Source organism: Scleropages formosus, chromosome 6 (assembly GCF_900964775.1).
Source record: "Scleropages formosus chromosome 6, fSclFor1.1, whole genome shotgun sequence".
NCBI lineage: Eukaryota > Metazoa > Chordata > Actinopteri > Osteoglossiformes > Osteoglossidae > Scleropages > Scleropages formosus.
Window position 1 is genome coordinate 31,350,297 of NC_041811.1, and position 17,452 is coordinate 31,367,748.

General features: G+C 45.3%; 1 protein-coding gene across 1 annotated transcript in view; it reads right to left on the bottom strand.

The window, feature by feature from the left end:
* Positions 1-4,577: 4,577 nt before the first annotated feature.
* Positions 4,578-17,452, bottom strand: part of LOC108935546 (reticulon-4 receptor-like) — a 56,631-nt gene continuing 43,756 nt past the window's right edge. The window contains exon 2 of the mRNA XM_018754262.2: positions 4,578-6,176. Coding sequence (XP_018609778.1) covers positions 4,753-6,176 — 1,424 coding nt within the window. The 3' untranslated portion in view covers positions 4,578-4,752. The remainder of the gene's footprint in view (positions 6,177-17,452) is intronic.

Sequence of the window (17,452 nt, forward strand, 5' to 3'; positions counted from 1 at the left end):
TGTCACCTAATTTTCTGCACAGTCTTTTTCCACTGTTTTTTCAACGTACTTGTAATGTGCACCCACCCTGCCGCGATAAAATGTCTAGGAGATGTCGATGTGGTGGCGCCGCTGATGGCACAGCCCCAAACCACACCTAAAGCATACTGACTAGTGCTTAGCGGACTTTTATCACCAGTGTAAGTCTGATTCGTATTATAGAAGCGGCCCTTCGATTGCCCTTCCCGTACGTTTTCGTTAGGTAAAGCTATGCGCTGAGCTGTTGCAGTTGTGAGCCAACATTTGTGAACCCTTTCTGTTTGAATGGCACCTAAAATGGGCGGCACGGTGGCACAGTGAGTAGTGCAGCTGTCTCACGGCACCCGGGTGGTGTGAGAGAACGTGGCTTTGATCCCCCCCTCAGTCTGTGTGGAGTTTACGTGTTCTCCCTGTACCTGCATGAGTTTCCTCTGGGTGCTCTGGTTTCCTCCCACACTCCAAAGACATGCTGTTCAGGTTCCCCCGTAGTGTGTGAGAGACGGAGAGTGTGTGTTCCACTGATGTACGGATGAGTGACCCAGTGTAAGTAGTGTATCTAGCAGTGTAAGTCACCACAGGGAATAAGGGGTGTGGGCTGATAACACTAGATAATAGAGTTCATTGGATGTTGCTTTGGGGAAAAGCATCTGATTTGATAACCCAAGTCATAATAAAAAAAAAAAAAAGACAGTCCTATTTAAGGGGGATGCAGTGGGTTTGACTGGGTCCTGCTTTCCGGTGGGCCTGGGGTTTGAGCCCCGCTTGGGGTGCCTTGCGACGAACTGGTGTCCTGCCCTGGGTGTGTCCCCTGCAGCCTTTCACCGTGTGTTGCTTGGTTAGGCTCTGGCTCCCCATGACCCTGCATGGGACATCTGGTTTCAGACAATGTGTGAGTCCTATTTAATATTCAAGCACACACAACATGTGCCATGTAGCTATTGAAGAAATCAATGGCACTGATGACAAAAAAGTATATGAAATATATATTTGGTAAATAGTGACACCTCCTTCATTCAAGCGGTTCGGAGCTATTTTGACCCATTCCTCTATATAAAACGCATGTACATTTTTCAGTTTATGTATATTATACATTATACACTTTGTGTATATTTTTGGAATGTGTTGCTTCAACACCCTGCTTTTAGGATCCATTCATACAAAGATGTGGATAATTATAGGGGTCCTCATACCTTTTCTCACAACTGTAAACAGTGTGACTATAAATTGCTATCTTTCCGCACTAGCAGAAGATCCAGGTTTCCTCCATGATCTCTTGATTCATGATACGACTTGCAGCGCCGTATTGAGACGTCGGGGTTCCTGATTCCCCCGGGTTCCAGTTTATTGCTTATAATCATCATAGGCCTAATTCTGACCCAGCAAAAGGGGAGGTCATTCTGTTTCACCCTAAAACAAACATTTAACACACTTAACCTCCTTCTCTTAAGTAAACAACCCGCTGTGTAAATGAGGGGAGCGCGAAGCTGTGTGCTCCACCAGGGTGCCCAGAGGGGGCGCATTGGATGAATAATGCAGCGTGTTCTGCTTCTCACAGATTCCTGTCAGGTGCCTTGAGTGCAAAATGTAGATGCATTCCCCTGGGCCTGCCGTCAGGAATGGGCTGGCAGCCATCTCGCAGTGAAGGGGAGCGGGTTACAGATGCAACGCTGAAAACTCAAACACATCTCAGTGCTGTGCGAAGGAGGATGTAGAATGGGCCACTGGTGAAGCAGGCAGCACGCTCAGATGGGAGGATTAATTATTTACCCATTTGTATTTTTAAATTAATCCAAATGTCACTTACCATCAACCAGAGGACTGACACCTTTTTAATTATTGACGGTGACCTGATGTTTGCTTGTAGTACAGTAAGGGGGGAAGCTGGTCGCTTTGGAACCAAAGGTTGCAGGTTCGAATCCCACCTACTGTTGTAGTACCCTTGAGCGAGGTATGTACTGCACATTGCTCCAGCTGTGTAAATGGGTAAATAATTGTAGGTTGCTTACAATTGCAAGTCACTTTGGAGCAAAACATCAGCTAAATAACTAAATGAAGGAGGTCAAAGGAAAACAATTCTGTTTCAGTAGAAAAATATGTATTTCATGGCTTGGGCATATTATTTTTTCTCTTAGCAGTTTTAGTGGGTTCGCCTGAAAACACTGTCAATTGCTAAGGTCAAAGCCTGTCCACCGGCATGAGCGATGGATGCCGGTGGTCTCTACATCGTGCTATATTGGCACAGCACAGCAGCCCTCTCCGTGTGCCTCGGAATAAAACCTGCAGGAAAGCAGGACTTTGACAGGTCAGCTTGCTGTTTCTCGAGAATAGAAAAAAAGAAAAAAAAAATGTGGATCTCCCTGTGAGATTTATGGCTTCTGCAGGAGATGCATCTGCGAATCACATCTCTCACCTGCAAAATTTTCTGTAATGCTCCTACGTCTCAGAGGGATTAGTGATGAACAGAAAAGGGAAACGTGATTTAAGGCCAAGTACTTATTCAAACAATAAAAGTGCCAGAGCATTTTGACTTATGGGGAACACTGTTCCTTTGCATATCAGATACCGTTCTGACCTTAATCAAATACATTATCAAAACAAATTCAGCTTTGAGTAATAAGCCCCTCTGAAGTGCCTCCACAATATTGTACACCCACAGTGTATCAGCAGATCTACACACTTTTCTGCATGGCCGAATACACAAATGCATTCAAATGAATTAAGGTGCTATTGGGCGCGTGCTATAGTTCAGAGTAATTGCCGATGCATGATTTTGCACCTACCTTTACTGTTGGATTCCCTGGTTCCTTGGATTCTCCTGCTCCCCCTCATCCCCAGTCCCCTTTACGCCTCCACCTCAGTATCAGTCTGCGCTGCTTCTTGGTGTTGTGTAAGGAGTTGTGAAAGAGAAGCAAAGCCTGTGGGGAAAAGCATCATCCGGACTGACAGTATCTCATTAAATAGGGAGCTTGTGCAGGCAGCAGTTAGGGCTGCTACTGTAGGGGCCAGCAGTCCTGAGCGTGTGGGCGAAGTGAAGTGGACGGGGGGAGGAGGGGTCTACAAATTTAATTGTGGGGCTCGGTGTCCCTGTGTTTTTTTTTTTTTTCTTTTAAGTCAACAATAGTTCATTCCATTTTGATGCTGCAAAAAGACTTTGTGGGCCATCGTGTTACAGCCACAATTGTATTTAGCTGCTTTACAATGAACTCCAAAGTCAGCCTTAATACGTGTGGTTTATTTGGGCTATGCAGGAAGCAAACCAGCCATGCATTTTGCATCACGCTTATTAAGCTGGCATTTTCATCTTTTTGAATAAACCTGAACACACAGGGTCTCTGCTGATTTATGCCTGTGTCAGCCTTGCTTTTTGTCCTAAGATTTGTGACTCACACGGTAATTATATCATGGCTCATAATCAAGAAAAAACATGCAGATATCACACGGAGAACACGCATAATTGGTTTAACTCTGGGGCTTTCCGGATGAAAAAGGGTTTTCAGTTTATTGTTTTTTTTTCCAAATTATTTTTTTATTTATTTTTTTTTTCTAAATAACATTAGATAAATTCCCAGCTGGTATTTAATTTCTTTGGAATTTCTAATTAAACACTGATTTGAATGAAAAACATTCATAAGCAACGCTCACTCAGTATCGATAACCGCTCATCCGAGACAAGGTCGCACCATTCCAGAGCCTATAGCGGAAGATCAAGGTGAAGGCTTGATACGGCAGTGACACGCTGAAAAATCATGTCTTTGGAGGAAACCTGGGGCAAATCTACACAAATACGGCAAGGACATGCAAACTCCGCACTGACAAAACACGAATCAAACTCGGATCCAATGGCACAGTCCAGGTGCTGTGAGGTACCAGTGCTACCAGCCACGTCGCTCTACCACCCAATTTCATAAGCAGTTGTATGCACACGTATGCAGTTCGTATCAAAGTATGAACCTCACATTGCAGCTTTCAAGAGCTCTTTTCGAAAACGAACTGGTTTTAATAAAAATATAGTAATAATTCTGCTGATTTAAGAAAAGAATACTTTATTTATAATATATTTATACACAATTAAAATAATGCATATCTATAGTATATAGCAATCTCAGTGAACAGAGATGGCATTCATAAGAGAATGCCTTTTGTGACCACGATGTGATAATAAGACAAAACTCAAAGAGGAAGAACATCTGTACTGTAACACCTTCGAATATTAAAAAATACTAAAAATATCAGCATTGAACAAATGCATCACTTTTCCAAAAAATAAAAAAAACAAATGGGGAAAGAAAATCCATCACATCTTTGGGTTTTTCGTCAAAGAAACCCAGAACATTTCTGGTTGAACCAGTGAATTTCTGTTCTGTCCTAAGGTGTCAATGTTATCAATGGTCTCGCTAGTCACTATCTTTGCAGCATAAGCATTGAAGTTTTGACAGGGGATTGGAGTCAAATTTTGCACCATGAAGTGCAGGTCAGCTGAGTGTTCCTTAAACAAATGACTTGGGCACCATTTTGTTATGTACAACAGATCTCATGTGTTCTACGAAGGCATCCATTTGTTTTTTTTTTTTTTTTTTCTTTTTTTCTCATTTTTAACTATAGCATCTTCTTTCCCTTAGGATCAAGTGTGTCCCCTTCTCCTCTTCTTTCTTTGAGAAAGTTCATGAGAAAATTCCACAGTCTGACATGTCCAGTAGTGACATCTTGGAGGGATCTTTCTTGCTCTCTCTAGCATTACCAAGTCCAGCAGATGGTTAAGGACAGCCACAGTACAGATAAAACAAGGATGTCCAATGCTCGAGTGGGGGAACCATTGCTTTTGAGGCACTGAGCATCTGACCGCACTTTCTTGGAGCACTTTTTCTTCTTCCTTGACGGGTCTGTGGATGACTCCATGCCATCAGTAAGATCCGGCTTGACTTTTCCCAGGGACTGATTCAGGTTGGAGTTTCCTGGGCCAGGCCCATCGTTCAAGTTCTGCTTGTTACGGGTGCCATTCTCCATCTGGTCTGCTTCTGAGAACTTGGTCTTGGCAATGTTCTCCTTCTCCTTTGGGGAGCTGTTGGTGATCTGGCGACTGTTGTAGGATGAAGGATCGGGCAAGCTCTTGCTGGAGATGATGGATGACTTATCACTGTCTGGGAGACAACACCTAGGAGTCCCTCCCCAGAGAGGGGTCTCTATGGTGGGGTACTTTCCAGACCGCATTTTGGTGCCTACGATACTGGTTCGAGTCTGATGTGCATTATCAACGCACCCTTCCAAATCACTGCTCCTCAGTCTCTTTAAGTCTTTTCCGGCAAGAGCTGCAGGAACATGACACTCCAGCTCGGAGCTGGATCCCTTGAAGCGCTTGAACCACTCCCAAAGTGTTCTAGCCCTGCAGTCACATATCCACTGGTTTCCATTTAAACGCAGATACTGAAGAGACACCATAGGCTCCATGGTCTCCCCAGTCAGTACTGTCAGGTTATTGTGGAAAAGGAACAAAGTGGTTAACTTTCCCAGGTCATGGAACGCTCTGGGATGGACAAAATTCACATGATTCTGGTGAAAGAGTAAGCGGTCCAGGTTGACCAAGCCTCGCAGCATACGGTCAGACACAGTCTTGATCTTGTTATTGTGAAGGAACAGGTAAGAGAGATTGGCCAGATCGAGGAAAGTTTCGTCGTGCAGGGTAAGAAGGTTGTTATCGTGTAAGTAGAGGTACTGCAGGGAGAAGAGGCCCCGAAACACCCCGACGGGTAACTCGGAGAGGCCGCACCTGTGTAGGTGTAAGGTGTGCAGCCTGGACAGGCCACGGAAAGCCGTCGGGCTAATATTGCGCAGGTTGCCATTGTCACCAATGTCAAGCTCCTCCAGTCGGCCCAGGCCGTAGAAGGCACCTGCCTCTATGTGACTGATGTTGTTGGAGTAGAGCCAGAGGACCGTGAGGTTGCGGCAGGAGCTAAAGCTAGTGGAGCGCACTGCTGTCAGCCGGTTGTTCTGCAGAAAGATCCTCTGGCTCTGCCCAGGGATATCAGTAGGAATGGAGAGGAGTCCCTGCTGCTGACAAGCCACAGAAAGTCGCGGCTCACTGTAGCAGACACACATCGCTGGGCAGCCCTCTGTTCCTGACGCAGATGGCAGCCACAACGCAAGGAGCAGGAGCCTGCATCCTGGGAAGAAAAAAGTGTAGAAGAGATGATCAGTTCATCAGGGACCGGCGAGCCCTCATTTCACATATCATTTCGACTGTAGTTTGTTCCCGAATTGCTGATACAAACAAAATTCAAAACTTACATCTGGCTGAAGTTCTTTAACAAAGACAAACGTTCTCATTTTTGTGGTGAGGCAGTTAGGAAACTAGCCGTCTGCTTGAAATAGAAGAATTTCTACAGTCAAAAAGCTACAGGGTCTTAAACGAGTCCGTAAGGCTTTCTCCACTGAGATTAATTTTATTGTGGAACGCATAATTAATCTGCAACGTCTAGGTTGTAGTTTCTTTTGCATGGTGGGGTGAGAACAGAGCTGCGTGGTGTTGACTAATTCTGCTCCCTCACCCCCTCATCCAACCTTGCTTCCAATTGACAAATGCTGACAGTTTTTGTTTTTTTTTTTTGCTTTCAATTTTCACGTAATTCCACAGATATGGTAGCCAGCTGCTAGGGGAAATGTTCTTAAGAGACGTTAGAAATATTTCTTGTTCGTTAAAAATGTTCTGTTTAATTTAAAAGGGGGGTGCAGTGGTGCAGTGGGCTGGACCACGGTCCTGCTGTCCGGTGGGTCTGGGGTTCGAGTCCTGCTTGGGGCGCTTTGCGACGGACCGGCGTCCCGTCCTGGGCGTGTCCCCTCCCCCTCCGGCCTTGCGCCCTGTGTTGCTGGGTAGGCTCTGGTTCCCTGTGACCCCCCCCCTATGGGACAAGTGGTTTGGAAAGTGTGCGTGTGCGTGCTATCTGCAAAATACTACAGTTGTTCATATCTAAAACACAAAGAACCTAGTTCCTCTTTGCCTTGAATGGTTTAGAGCACATGGTTGATGTGGACATAGATACCCACTCCTTTACAGTGGCAGAATCTAGACATAAAGGTGGTACGACCTGCAAAAATCCCAGTCTGGGGAAGTGCTTACACTGACATCCATTCGTTCAGCAGATGCTTTTCACCGAAGTGACTGACATTGAGCACTTCGCACTATTTCACTGACACCTTTTCAAACAAGGTTTCTTACAGTGATAGATACACTACAGCAAAGTGCCTACAGTGAATCAGGTATATAATCATGTACAGGCTACACCAAAGCAAGACATCCACTATGGGCAGATTTAGAGTCACCAATTCAGTCGAAACACATCTTGGGATTGTGGGAGTAAACCAGAGCACACCCACATAGACATGGGGAGAACATGCAAACTCCGCACAGGCTGAGTGGGGATTGAACCCACGTCCTCTCACGTTATCCAAGCGCTGTCAGACAACGGGGCACCTCGCCGTGCCGCCACTTTTTTCCTCACCTTGTAGCCCGTAGGGTAAGACAGCATGAAGCAAATCACCAAAACGTATTTGAAACCCATTAGCCGATATGAACGCGTGAAGAAAACCGATCATGTGGATGCCCAGTGGAGGACTGGCACTCAGCCCCTTGTGGCGATGAACAGATGGGCCTCCACGCTTCAGAGGAGTTGTCACGTTACCCAGGGCCCTTTGAGGGTTTGTAACAGGAACCCCTGTGGCAACGAAAGCCGGTGGACATCAAGACTGCTCCATGGGAGCCAAAGCTCTCACCACATAACCCACAGAAACCCACGGGAGTGAAACACTGTGCATTCATTCATAACTAAGGCCTCCGCATCCTGGTGCTCAAATTTCAAGGCTACATTTACCAGATGAGTATTGGGGTCACGTCGTCCTTTCTCAAAACCCCCGAAACAACAGGACGGAAGCAGCAAACATATCAACAAGGAATCGACGGCGAGCACTTTGTGCAGTGCACTCATTCAGCAGCAAAACAGGAGAGCGAAGAAATACATCTGCACAGTCCTGCATCTCCTGCTCCCATCATCCTCTCTGATTTCCAGTCAAAGGAGCAACGGTACAGTCTAACTGATGTTAACCTGGAAGGCCTAGAAGGATAAATCGAGATTTTTATCTGTCCTGTCCAACATATTCAGTGAAACTAAATCAGATATAAGCTCATTGCAAACCGACCTTACAGCACTTTCATAAACATATCTGAAATAATTCATATTGTGAATTTATCTTGACACCAGAGAGGCCAGTGCTTTGGCTCCGATAAGGGCTATCTGCGTGATAAAAAAGTATTCCTCAACGCAGCCGTGATGCGATCCTTTCACGTTCCGTGAATGTTTTTTTACCGATAAAATACAGTAAATTATTTTTGTAGCGTTGCCCTAGTGTAGAAACTAATTAGAACCGCACAGGAGGATGAATTCAGCATTATTTTGGCAAGACCAGCTACATTAATGAGCGGCGTTAGTCTAATAAGTTTTCCTTTTGAACGCGCTGCACGGTGTAAAGGTGACGCGGGAATGCTCATTTTACAGTGACAGTGTTTTATATTTACCCAACCTGGAAATGAGGAGGATTGAACTGCTATATCCCTTCGCTTGCCTAGGAAGTGCAATGAGAAAATTTGGAAAATACAGAAGAGCGAGGTTAACGGTGCGTTATGTCCGCAGATCCCCATGTTTCATAAACACCGTCGAGCGCCTATTCGTGAGCCGTCATTAAGGCTGACCCCCTTCCTGCCCCCCCCAAACCACATGCACAGCTCTCTCCAGGCTCTGCTTGTTAAACAGGTCTTGGGCGTCATCTCACTCACACCTCCTACACACCGAGGCTTGCCGCCCAATAGGCGTCAGATGCATCCGCTGCTTACACCTCGGGGCCGTCCTCTCACCTGCCTGATGGATTAAAAATACACGCGGCGCGACGCCTCCGCCCGCCCGCCCGCCAGCCAGCCGTGAAGCCCGCTCCGGTCCCACCCACACGGTGAATCCGCGCTTCTTCCTGGCATTCCTCTCATCCCACTTAGGCAGCGATGCCAGGACCTCCTCTGCATTCCAGGATACCAACGCATCTCCCCAACACATCATTACGATGCCATCACTCCTCCAAAAAGGCTCTGGCTGCTCCCAGTCAGATATCAAAGCATAGCAAACAAAATATATACTTCAACTCTTATTATGTTATTTATTAAAAGCAAAAAAGTCACCAAATCAAAGTCTTTTTTTCCGTATCAGAGACAAACATTCTGCTTGGCACAGCCTTCGTTATCGACAAAGTCCAGCTACAAGAAATCTGCTGCTATAGGTTCCATATTGTGCAACGGCGTTTAATTTCTGAACACATTGAAGTATTTTGTGTTTAATATTCATTTATTGCATTTTGCATATTGTTGTATCTCTTTGCACAGTTTATGCAGTTATCCAGATTTATATGAAGTTTTAACTTCTTGTGTTACAGCGGAACGTGTTTTCCTTTGGTAGAAGGGTTGCGCGGTGAGTAGTGCTGCCACCTTATAGCACCTGGGTGGTGTGAGAAAATGTGGGTTTGACCGACGCTCAGTCTATGCAGAGTTTGCATGTTCTCCCCATGTCTGCTTTGGTTTCCTCTGCATGCTCTGGTTTCCTCCCACAGTCCAAAGAGAGGCATTTCAGGTGGATTAGTGTAAGAATTTCTGTGTGTATTGTGTGCCATGGACTGGAGTCCTGTCCAAGGTGTACCCTCCTTAACCATGTGCCCAATGTATGTGGAATAGGCTCCAGATCACCGTGGCCCTGCTCAGAACAAGCGGTTACTGAAATTCTGTGGATGGACAGGATGTATTTTCCTCAGTATACACATTACACTGCTTAAAGGTGCAAAACAAGAACTGAATTCAAGATCTGTTGTAACATTTAAGATGGATAGAACAAGTATTATGCCTTTACATTTATCAGGATCAGCACTGCAGTCACATAGAGAGCCATGACCACAGACCAGAAAGTGGAAGCAATTTAAGGCTCAGAACCCCTGAGCCTTAGATTTTTTTTTTTTTTTTTCTTTTTAATTCCTCACCGACCACAGGGAGTGAATCCAACAAACCAACTGGGCACATCTATCATCTGCAGTATTGGCCTTTACCTTCTCCACCTGCCTTACTAATTGTGGCTTGTCTTGCCTCTTGTAGACATCAACCTTTTATGCCATGGCCATCAAACTCATGGACCTGAAGAGCAGAGTCCTGATTATTTTCCAGCCCTCCATACACCACTGGGAGCTCAAAAAGGGAACTAAATGGATTGAATAAAGACAGGAAGTTGGATCAAGCAGTGCACTGCCCGACTGGAACAAAGGCTTCCTAGAGTCAACCCTTCAGGACCTAGAGTTGAATAGGCCAGATATACTCGCTGCACATAATCTGTTCCGGTTTAAATATGGCAAAGCCGTCCTTTCAACTTGAAGCATGCAGTAACTGACTTTCCGTGTTCTAAAGGATCTCTTCTCAATAAGCACTGTGGGAAATAATCAGGACCTAACAAACCGTTGGGTCTGTTATCATTTCTTATGACTGGCAGCTCTTGAGCACAAAAACTAAAGTTATTTGTCAGCACCGAATGAAACCGGCAGCGGAGATAATTGTGCAAGAAGCCGGAACGCAGATCGTTTGCCCAGCTTGGCAGCCTGGAAGACATGAGACGAGTGGGCAAGTGAGCGAGGGAGCAAGTGCGCTCTCCCAGATTTGCATCCCTCCCTGGCAGTTCACGGGACTCATAAACCAGCGATTATTCCTCCTCTGTGTTCCCTGTCGCCCCTGGTGCCATGAAGGTGGTTGATTCATCAGCATCGGTGGCATCAGGGGTATCCGGAGGAAATTCACTCCACTGCGTAGTAGCGTGCGGGGGTGGGACGGGGGGGGGGGTATGGGGGTGGGACAGGGTTTGCCAAGTTGTTTGTTGATCCCATGCTTATTCATCATGTGTGATGATCTAGGACAGCATTTCCAAGTGGGATTTACCACAGTGTTAGAGAAGGCAGCCAGTCATTCGGTGTTAAACACTGTTTTCTTGGGATCAGCACTACTATGCCCCACCGATCATTCCAGTCTTTGTTTCTAGAACATCAAGATGTTTCACTCGAAAAAGCAGACTTTCCACTGCGAAGCGCTGAGTCAATGTGGAGATGCATCTGATGGTTTATTTTCTGGCAGAAAAGCGTGCATGAGAAATTGAGCATGAGGCCCTTCACATTAATGAATTGCTGTAAAATTATGAAAAACTGTGATGTTGGCAGGAAAACAATAGGGAGCAAGCATTAGGTCAGAATATTGCAAGTGTGAAATTTATGCTGAATGTTCTGCTCTTCTCATTACAGGCCAAAGGGGGAATCGATACATTATTCAACCTTCATGAGTTCTGTTTCACCTGAAATGAGGCAGAAATGGGATTGTTTGATTCTCCATCGCGCTGGAATGATGAGAGTAACATGATTCTCATAGCACTAAAATGTTATGAATAATATAATTTTCAAAAGGATCATTCTTTAAAATGTTCAACATTGCTGAACATTTTCAACGAAAGCGTTATCGGGTATTAGTTCTTATTAGTCCTTATTAGTTCTTATTAGATAACTTATTATTAGTTCTGTTCAGCTGACACGTCAAAATGTTCTGTCAATTAATTGTCATTAATTTTGACATGTCAGCTGAAAAGAACTAGATTCGATTTTTTTTCTTTTTTGCAGGTCCGCTCAATATAGCTTCAAGTAGAAAATTCCAGAAGCCTCCACAGAATCACCAGTCACCATAACAGCAAAGGTTCTATTGACATCAATGCAATTACCGTAGCACTAGATATGAAATTAAATGAATAAATAACGGCAAAAAAGGGTACTTATAACACTTATAACGCTATATTTGTGTCTAATATATACCGTGTATGTATTACACGTCAAAAACCAGCACAGTAAACCTCACTGGACTTTGGAGGAACTGAAGACATTTAAGCAAATTAATAATTTTTGCGAATAATAAATGTACATCTGCGCATATGCATGGGAGCACAAACAATGCGCAGCATCAGTGTATATGCATGGTCCAATCTGCCATAAAAACTCAAAAAACTGTGCAGGAGCATTAACTGCCTTTACAAAGAATGTATTCAATGATACGATACAAAGAAATCCAGTTGTGCTGTGAAAATATGTCGTCTTACGTGAATACATTAAGAAAAGCGGTAGTTCACCTACAAACGAACAAATTAAAAGTCCTGCTTTACTCGTGAAGAACTGCAGTTAACTCACTATGTCTGCCATCTAAAATACCCATGTATGCCAAGTATTTTATTATTATTATTATTATTATTCTTTTGAATTATTGCAGTAGCACAGAATCATACCGTTTATACCAGTCCTCAGTAGTCTCCTGCTCTTTGAATCATGCGGATGAGAGATTTCTGAGACTCCTGGGACTGGTACTGGACTCTCGAGGATTGTGCAGGCTTGGGACGCAGTACCAGGAGAGTAGACTCACAGGCGTGCAAGGACACAATTAGCAATTTATCAGGGGAGGGATTTTAGTCGGGCTGCCTGGTTTCTCAAAAGAGGCTTCCACCTGACAGATGGTTCATAAATATCACAGAAAACAAGACATGAAAAGAAGGGAGAGAGCGCGTGAGAGTGAGAGTGAGACAGTGTGTGTGTGTGTGTGTGTGTGTGTGTTAGATTTCGCATCACTTTCAAATTCATTACTTCAAATGTCCAAAATGTCCCAGGTTCCTTTGCTGATGTGTCACAGCTCAGCAGAGGCGTGACAATGAACAATCCACATAAAAACAAAATTAAAGCAATAACTCATAGCAGACCTAAATAATACATTAATGTCGTAATTGTCTGAGAATCCTACGGGAACCTCCGATCGGCGACAAAAACAGCGTTACGAGTCAGAATTCTCGCGCGGGCGTCGACGGCAAACGTCAGCACCGACCCATCAAGCAGTGACACCCGCGGGCAGGTGTGTTACCGCTATGAGAAAGTTCTGGAAACATCTGAGGGTCTCTTTAGAGGGACTGACTTGGTGACCCCTCGAGCGTTTTCGTGGCCGCAGCCAGTCAGCAGCCAGTCAGCAGCCGGCATTACCGGGCCCAATTAAGCGGCGCTGGTGTGAGAACCGCGGCAGGTGCCAGCTGCGCTCCCTCTCGCTCAGGGAACCCGACGGCATAAACACACACTCCCGTTGTCACAACCCCCACGGTAATGGCAAGGGGGAAGGGAGACGGGCACTGTGGTGTCCCCCCACCTGCACCGAGACCGCACCGCAAACAGAAATGGCAGCTCCGTGTTGCCGGAGCATTAATTAGCAATTAAACACAATTGGAAATCTGTAAGGCTGCCAACCCTCGGGGCGAGGAAAAAAGGAACAACCGCATTACCACGTAATAAAAAGAAATTATGCTCAGTCATCTGGCGCCATACGAAGGGAGTACCTCCCTGTCAGAGGATGACTGGACCATTAAAATGTTGACAGCGCGACGTTTCTGTTCAGGCAGCTTCCTAAGGCAGTGGGCAAACAAGAATCTGAAAGAAATGATGCCTAATAATACCGACGACACAGCGCTGTACTTTACCACGCCTAATACGGAGAGAAGCTGTACATCACGAGCGCCGCACGAGCCGTGATCCACGATGGAATTCGGGTTGAGCGATGCTGCTCCTGGAATGTCGCACATTCTTTTCAGTCTGCATTACCTCCTAATACCTTCATAGAAATAAGTGTTTCGCATTTATTCATTCCACGGACGCTTTCCTCCAAAGTGACTTACAATGCAAAGGTAACAATTATTCACCCATTCATACAGCCAGGTAATTTTCACTGGAGCAAATTTAGGGGAAGTACCTTGCTCAAGGGCGCTACAGCTGGAGGTGGGGTCCAAACCTACAACCTTAAGATCCTAAGACAGCGACTCTAACCATTACGCTACCAGCTGCCCCATCCTTTTAATACCTTTATACATGTGTAATACCTTAATACCTTTAGAGAAAAAGCAGGGACAGCTGATAGTGCAGTGATTTGAGCAGCTGTCTGTGTGTCCAAAGTAGAATGACCCAGCTGTATAAATGAGAAAATAAGTTGTAGGTTGATTAACATTGTTATTCATGTTGAAATAAAGCGTCAGCGATATTCATAAATGTAAGTTTCGAAATACAGGTAGTTGAAGAGCTATGGCTCATGATCATCCCAGATTTATAACAGCTGTGTCATAAATCTTTATATATATGTATATACGCACACCGTCTGAACCGCTTGTCCCATACGGGGTCGCGGGGAGCCGGAGCCTAACCCGGCAACACAGGGTGTAAGGCTGGAGAGGGAGGGGACACACCCAGGACGGGACGCCAGTCCGTCGCAAGGCACCCCAAGCAGGACTTGAACCCCAGACCCACCAAAGAGCAGGACCCGGTCCAACCTACTGCGCCACCACGCCCCCCTCTATGTATATACAGTATATATATATATAATTCAATTTATTTTACACATACATATACATGTATACACACACACATTGACTGAAACCACTTATCCCCAGCAGGGTTGCGGTGAACCAGAGCCTAACCCAGCAACACAGGGCGGGATGCCAGCCCGTCATAAGGCACCTCAAGCGGGACTCGAACCCCAGACCCACTGGAAAGCAAGCACAGGCCAAACCCGCTGCACCACCACACTCCCCACTACATGTATATATGTATATATTCAAGTGCCGACGTTTGGCCATAAGGTGTAGCAATGAACACGCCATCTGTTGTACAATAACATCGGCCGGTTTCCCTCCTTCAGGCCACCAATATTTGTTATCGTCTCAGTCTCAGTCCGTGTTTGGGTGTCCAGAAGCGGCTGCGCTTTGTTTACAAAACTTTTCCTTTGCGGTTCCCTTCTATTTATTTTTCATTTAAAATGGCGAGCGAGTGATGAAGTGGGGGTTCTGGTGGCACCGAACAGAAAAAGCTGACGACAATAGGATTAGAAACAGAAAGTGAGAATAACAGCGCAGCAAAAAAACATAATTAAATTATTGTTGCAGATTAGCATCATTTTGAGATGAATAACGTGTGAAATTAGCGAAACGAAAGCAAAGTCCTGTTACACCATGCAACATGCATGCTCGCTAATGGTTTATATCCTTACGGTACATATAATACAGGAGCATTCTGACTTACGACGAATATGACGTGACAAGGTTGCCAGAATGGGACCCCATCGTACACTTAGGAGCACCTGTAACTGTTTTGGGGTCACTGGCAGTGCATTGCTGTAGACGGTTGGTAATTCAAACTCCACTCCAAACGAATGCTGTAGTACCTTTGAGTAAGGTACTTACTCCAAACCAACCCTGCTGTACAAATTACTCGCTTAGCTGCTTTGAATAAACACGTCAGCTAAGCAATAAGGGAGTGCGCTGGTGCACTGGGGTTCAAGTCCTGCTTGGGCTGCCTTGCAATGGAGTGGTGTCCCATCCTGGGTGTGTCCCCTCCCCCCCAGCCTTGTGCCCTGTGTTGCCAGGCTAGGCTCCAGCTTGCCACAACTCCCCACTTGGGACAAGTGGTTTCAGACAGTGTGCATGAGCTAAGCAATCATAATTGAAATAATAACAATAATAATAGCACGAAGACACCAAAGTGATGCAGGAATGAATGAAAGAAAATTCTGGAAAAAGTTCTGGACTGTGGTCCATATGGTGTGATGTAGGAATAAATGAAAGACAGTTCTGAACTCTGGTGTATGAGGTGTGATGCAGGAATACATGAAAGAAAATTCCGGAAAAAGTTCTGGACTGTAGAAGGGGGTGCGGTGGTGCAGTGGGTTAGACCGCAGTCCTGCTCTCCGGTGGTTCTGGGGTTCGAGTCCCGCTTGGGGTGCCTTGCGACGGACTGGCGTCCCGTCCTGGGTGTGTCCCCTCCCCCTCCGGCCTTACGCCCTGTGTTACCGGTTCCCCGTGACCCCGTACGGGACGAGCGGTTCTGAAAATGTGTGTGTGTGTGTTCTGGACTGTGGTCCATATGGTGTGATGCAGGAATGAATGAAAAAAAATTCTGGAGAAAGTTCTGAACTCTGGTGTACGAGGTGTGATGCAGGAATGCATGAAAGAAAATTCCGGAAAAAGTTCTGAACACCGGTTTTTAAACACCCCAGTCGACGGTTCACAAGTCACAAATAGATCCCCCATTGTACTCTTTAAGGAATCATACTGTAACGACAATGCAGAAGTGAAGTACACCCCCCCCCCACCCCCGAAAAGTATATGTGCAAAATGGGAGTGGGGCTTCGTTTGTGAGAATGCCGTTGATTCTCCCTTCCCTTCTCCTGCGATGGGGACTCGTCAGGACGTAGATCAATGAGCAGGATGCTGGAGCCACCAGTAATGGGGCTCCCACCTTCTCCTAAAAGGTGTTTTAATGAAGCAGCAGGATTGCTTGGCTTCCTGCTGCACGCCGGAAATCCACTAAAACGGCTTTAATGAGCGAATCCGGATTGTTTGTGACTCATGCGCGTTTGATGGGATAATCTATGTTTCACGTGGCTGCCTTGTCTGTCGAGAGAAAATATGCGGCTGGTTAAAAGTTACACTCCTGTTTCCAGAACATGGGCTAATTGGGACTTGGTGTCCAGGGCAAGGACCTCGTTCGGATACGAGGTAAAGGCACACGCATCTAATGCAAGCTCATTTAGCTGGACCCCCCCCCCATGAACCTACACATTATTTAAACCAATCTAAAAGAAGGCATAAAAAGAGCTGTTTAAATATGCATGGATGGAAATACCAGCGCTTTAAATTCCATTAAATAATTTAAATTGCTGTAATGCACAAACTAGTTTGGAAAATATAGCCAACATAACAGCATGCATTACTGCGGTACCAGCGTCCTTCTGCTGGAATCAATCTCTCGCAGTATGAGGCTCTAACACTCTCCATCCTCCATGGTAATGAGTTCTACGTCCGATTTGTTGAACTCTGAGCTCCCCTCCAACTTGAAAGACAGAAAGAGTCGTAATAAACTAAGTGGAGCAACACGCTTGTGTCGGATCCACGCAAACCGGAAGAACGGCACAAATAAAATTAATATGTGACAGCGTGTGCGGAAATCAATGTGCTGTGACTCCTGCTTTATCGCCTTTTACATTTACATGTATTCGTTTAGCCGACACTTTTCTCCAAAGCGACGAACATCTCATAGAAAATACAACGTGTTCATTACATTGGCAGAAAGAGACACTTAGATGCAGACGATTCTTAAGCGTAGTTTGTTTCTTTCCACCATATGAACCAATGTTCATCACACGCATAGAGTATTAAACTTTATCAGAATATTAACGATTCCTGATCACCTACCTAGTAATATATATATTTTTTTGAGATACATATAATCATTTACGTTACATTACAGGAGTAGCTGTGTAAAG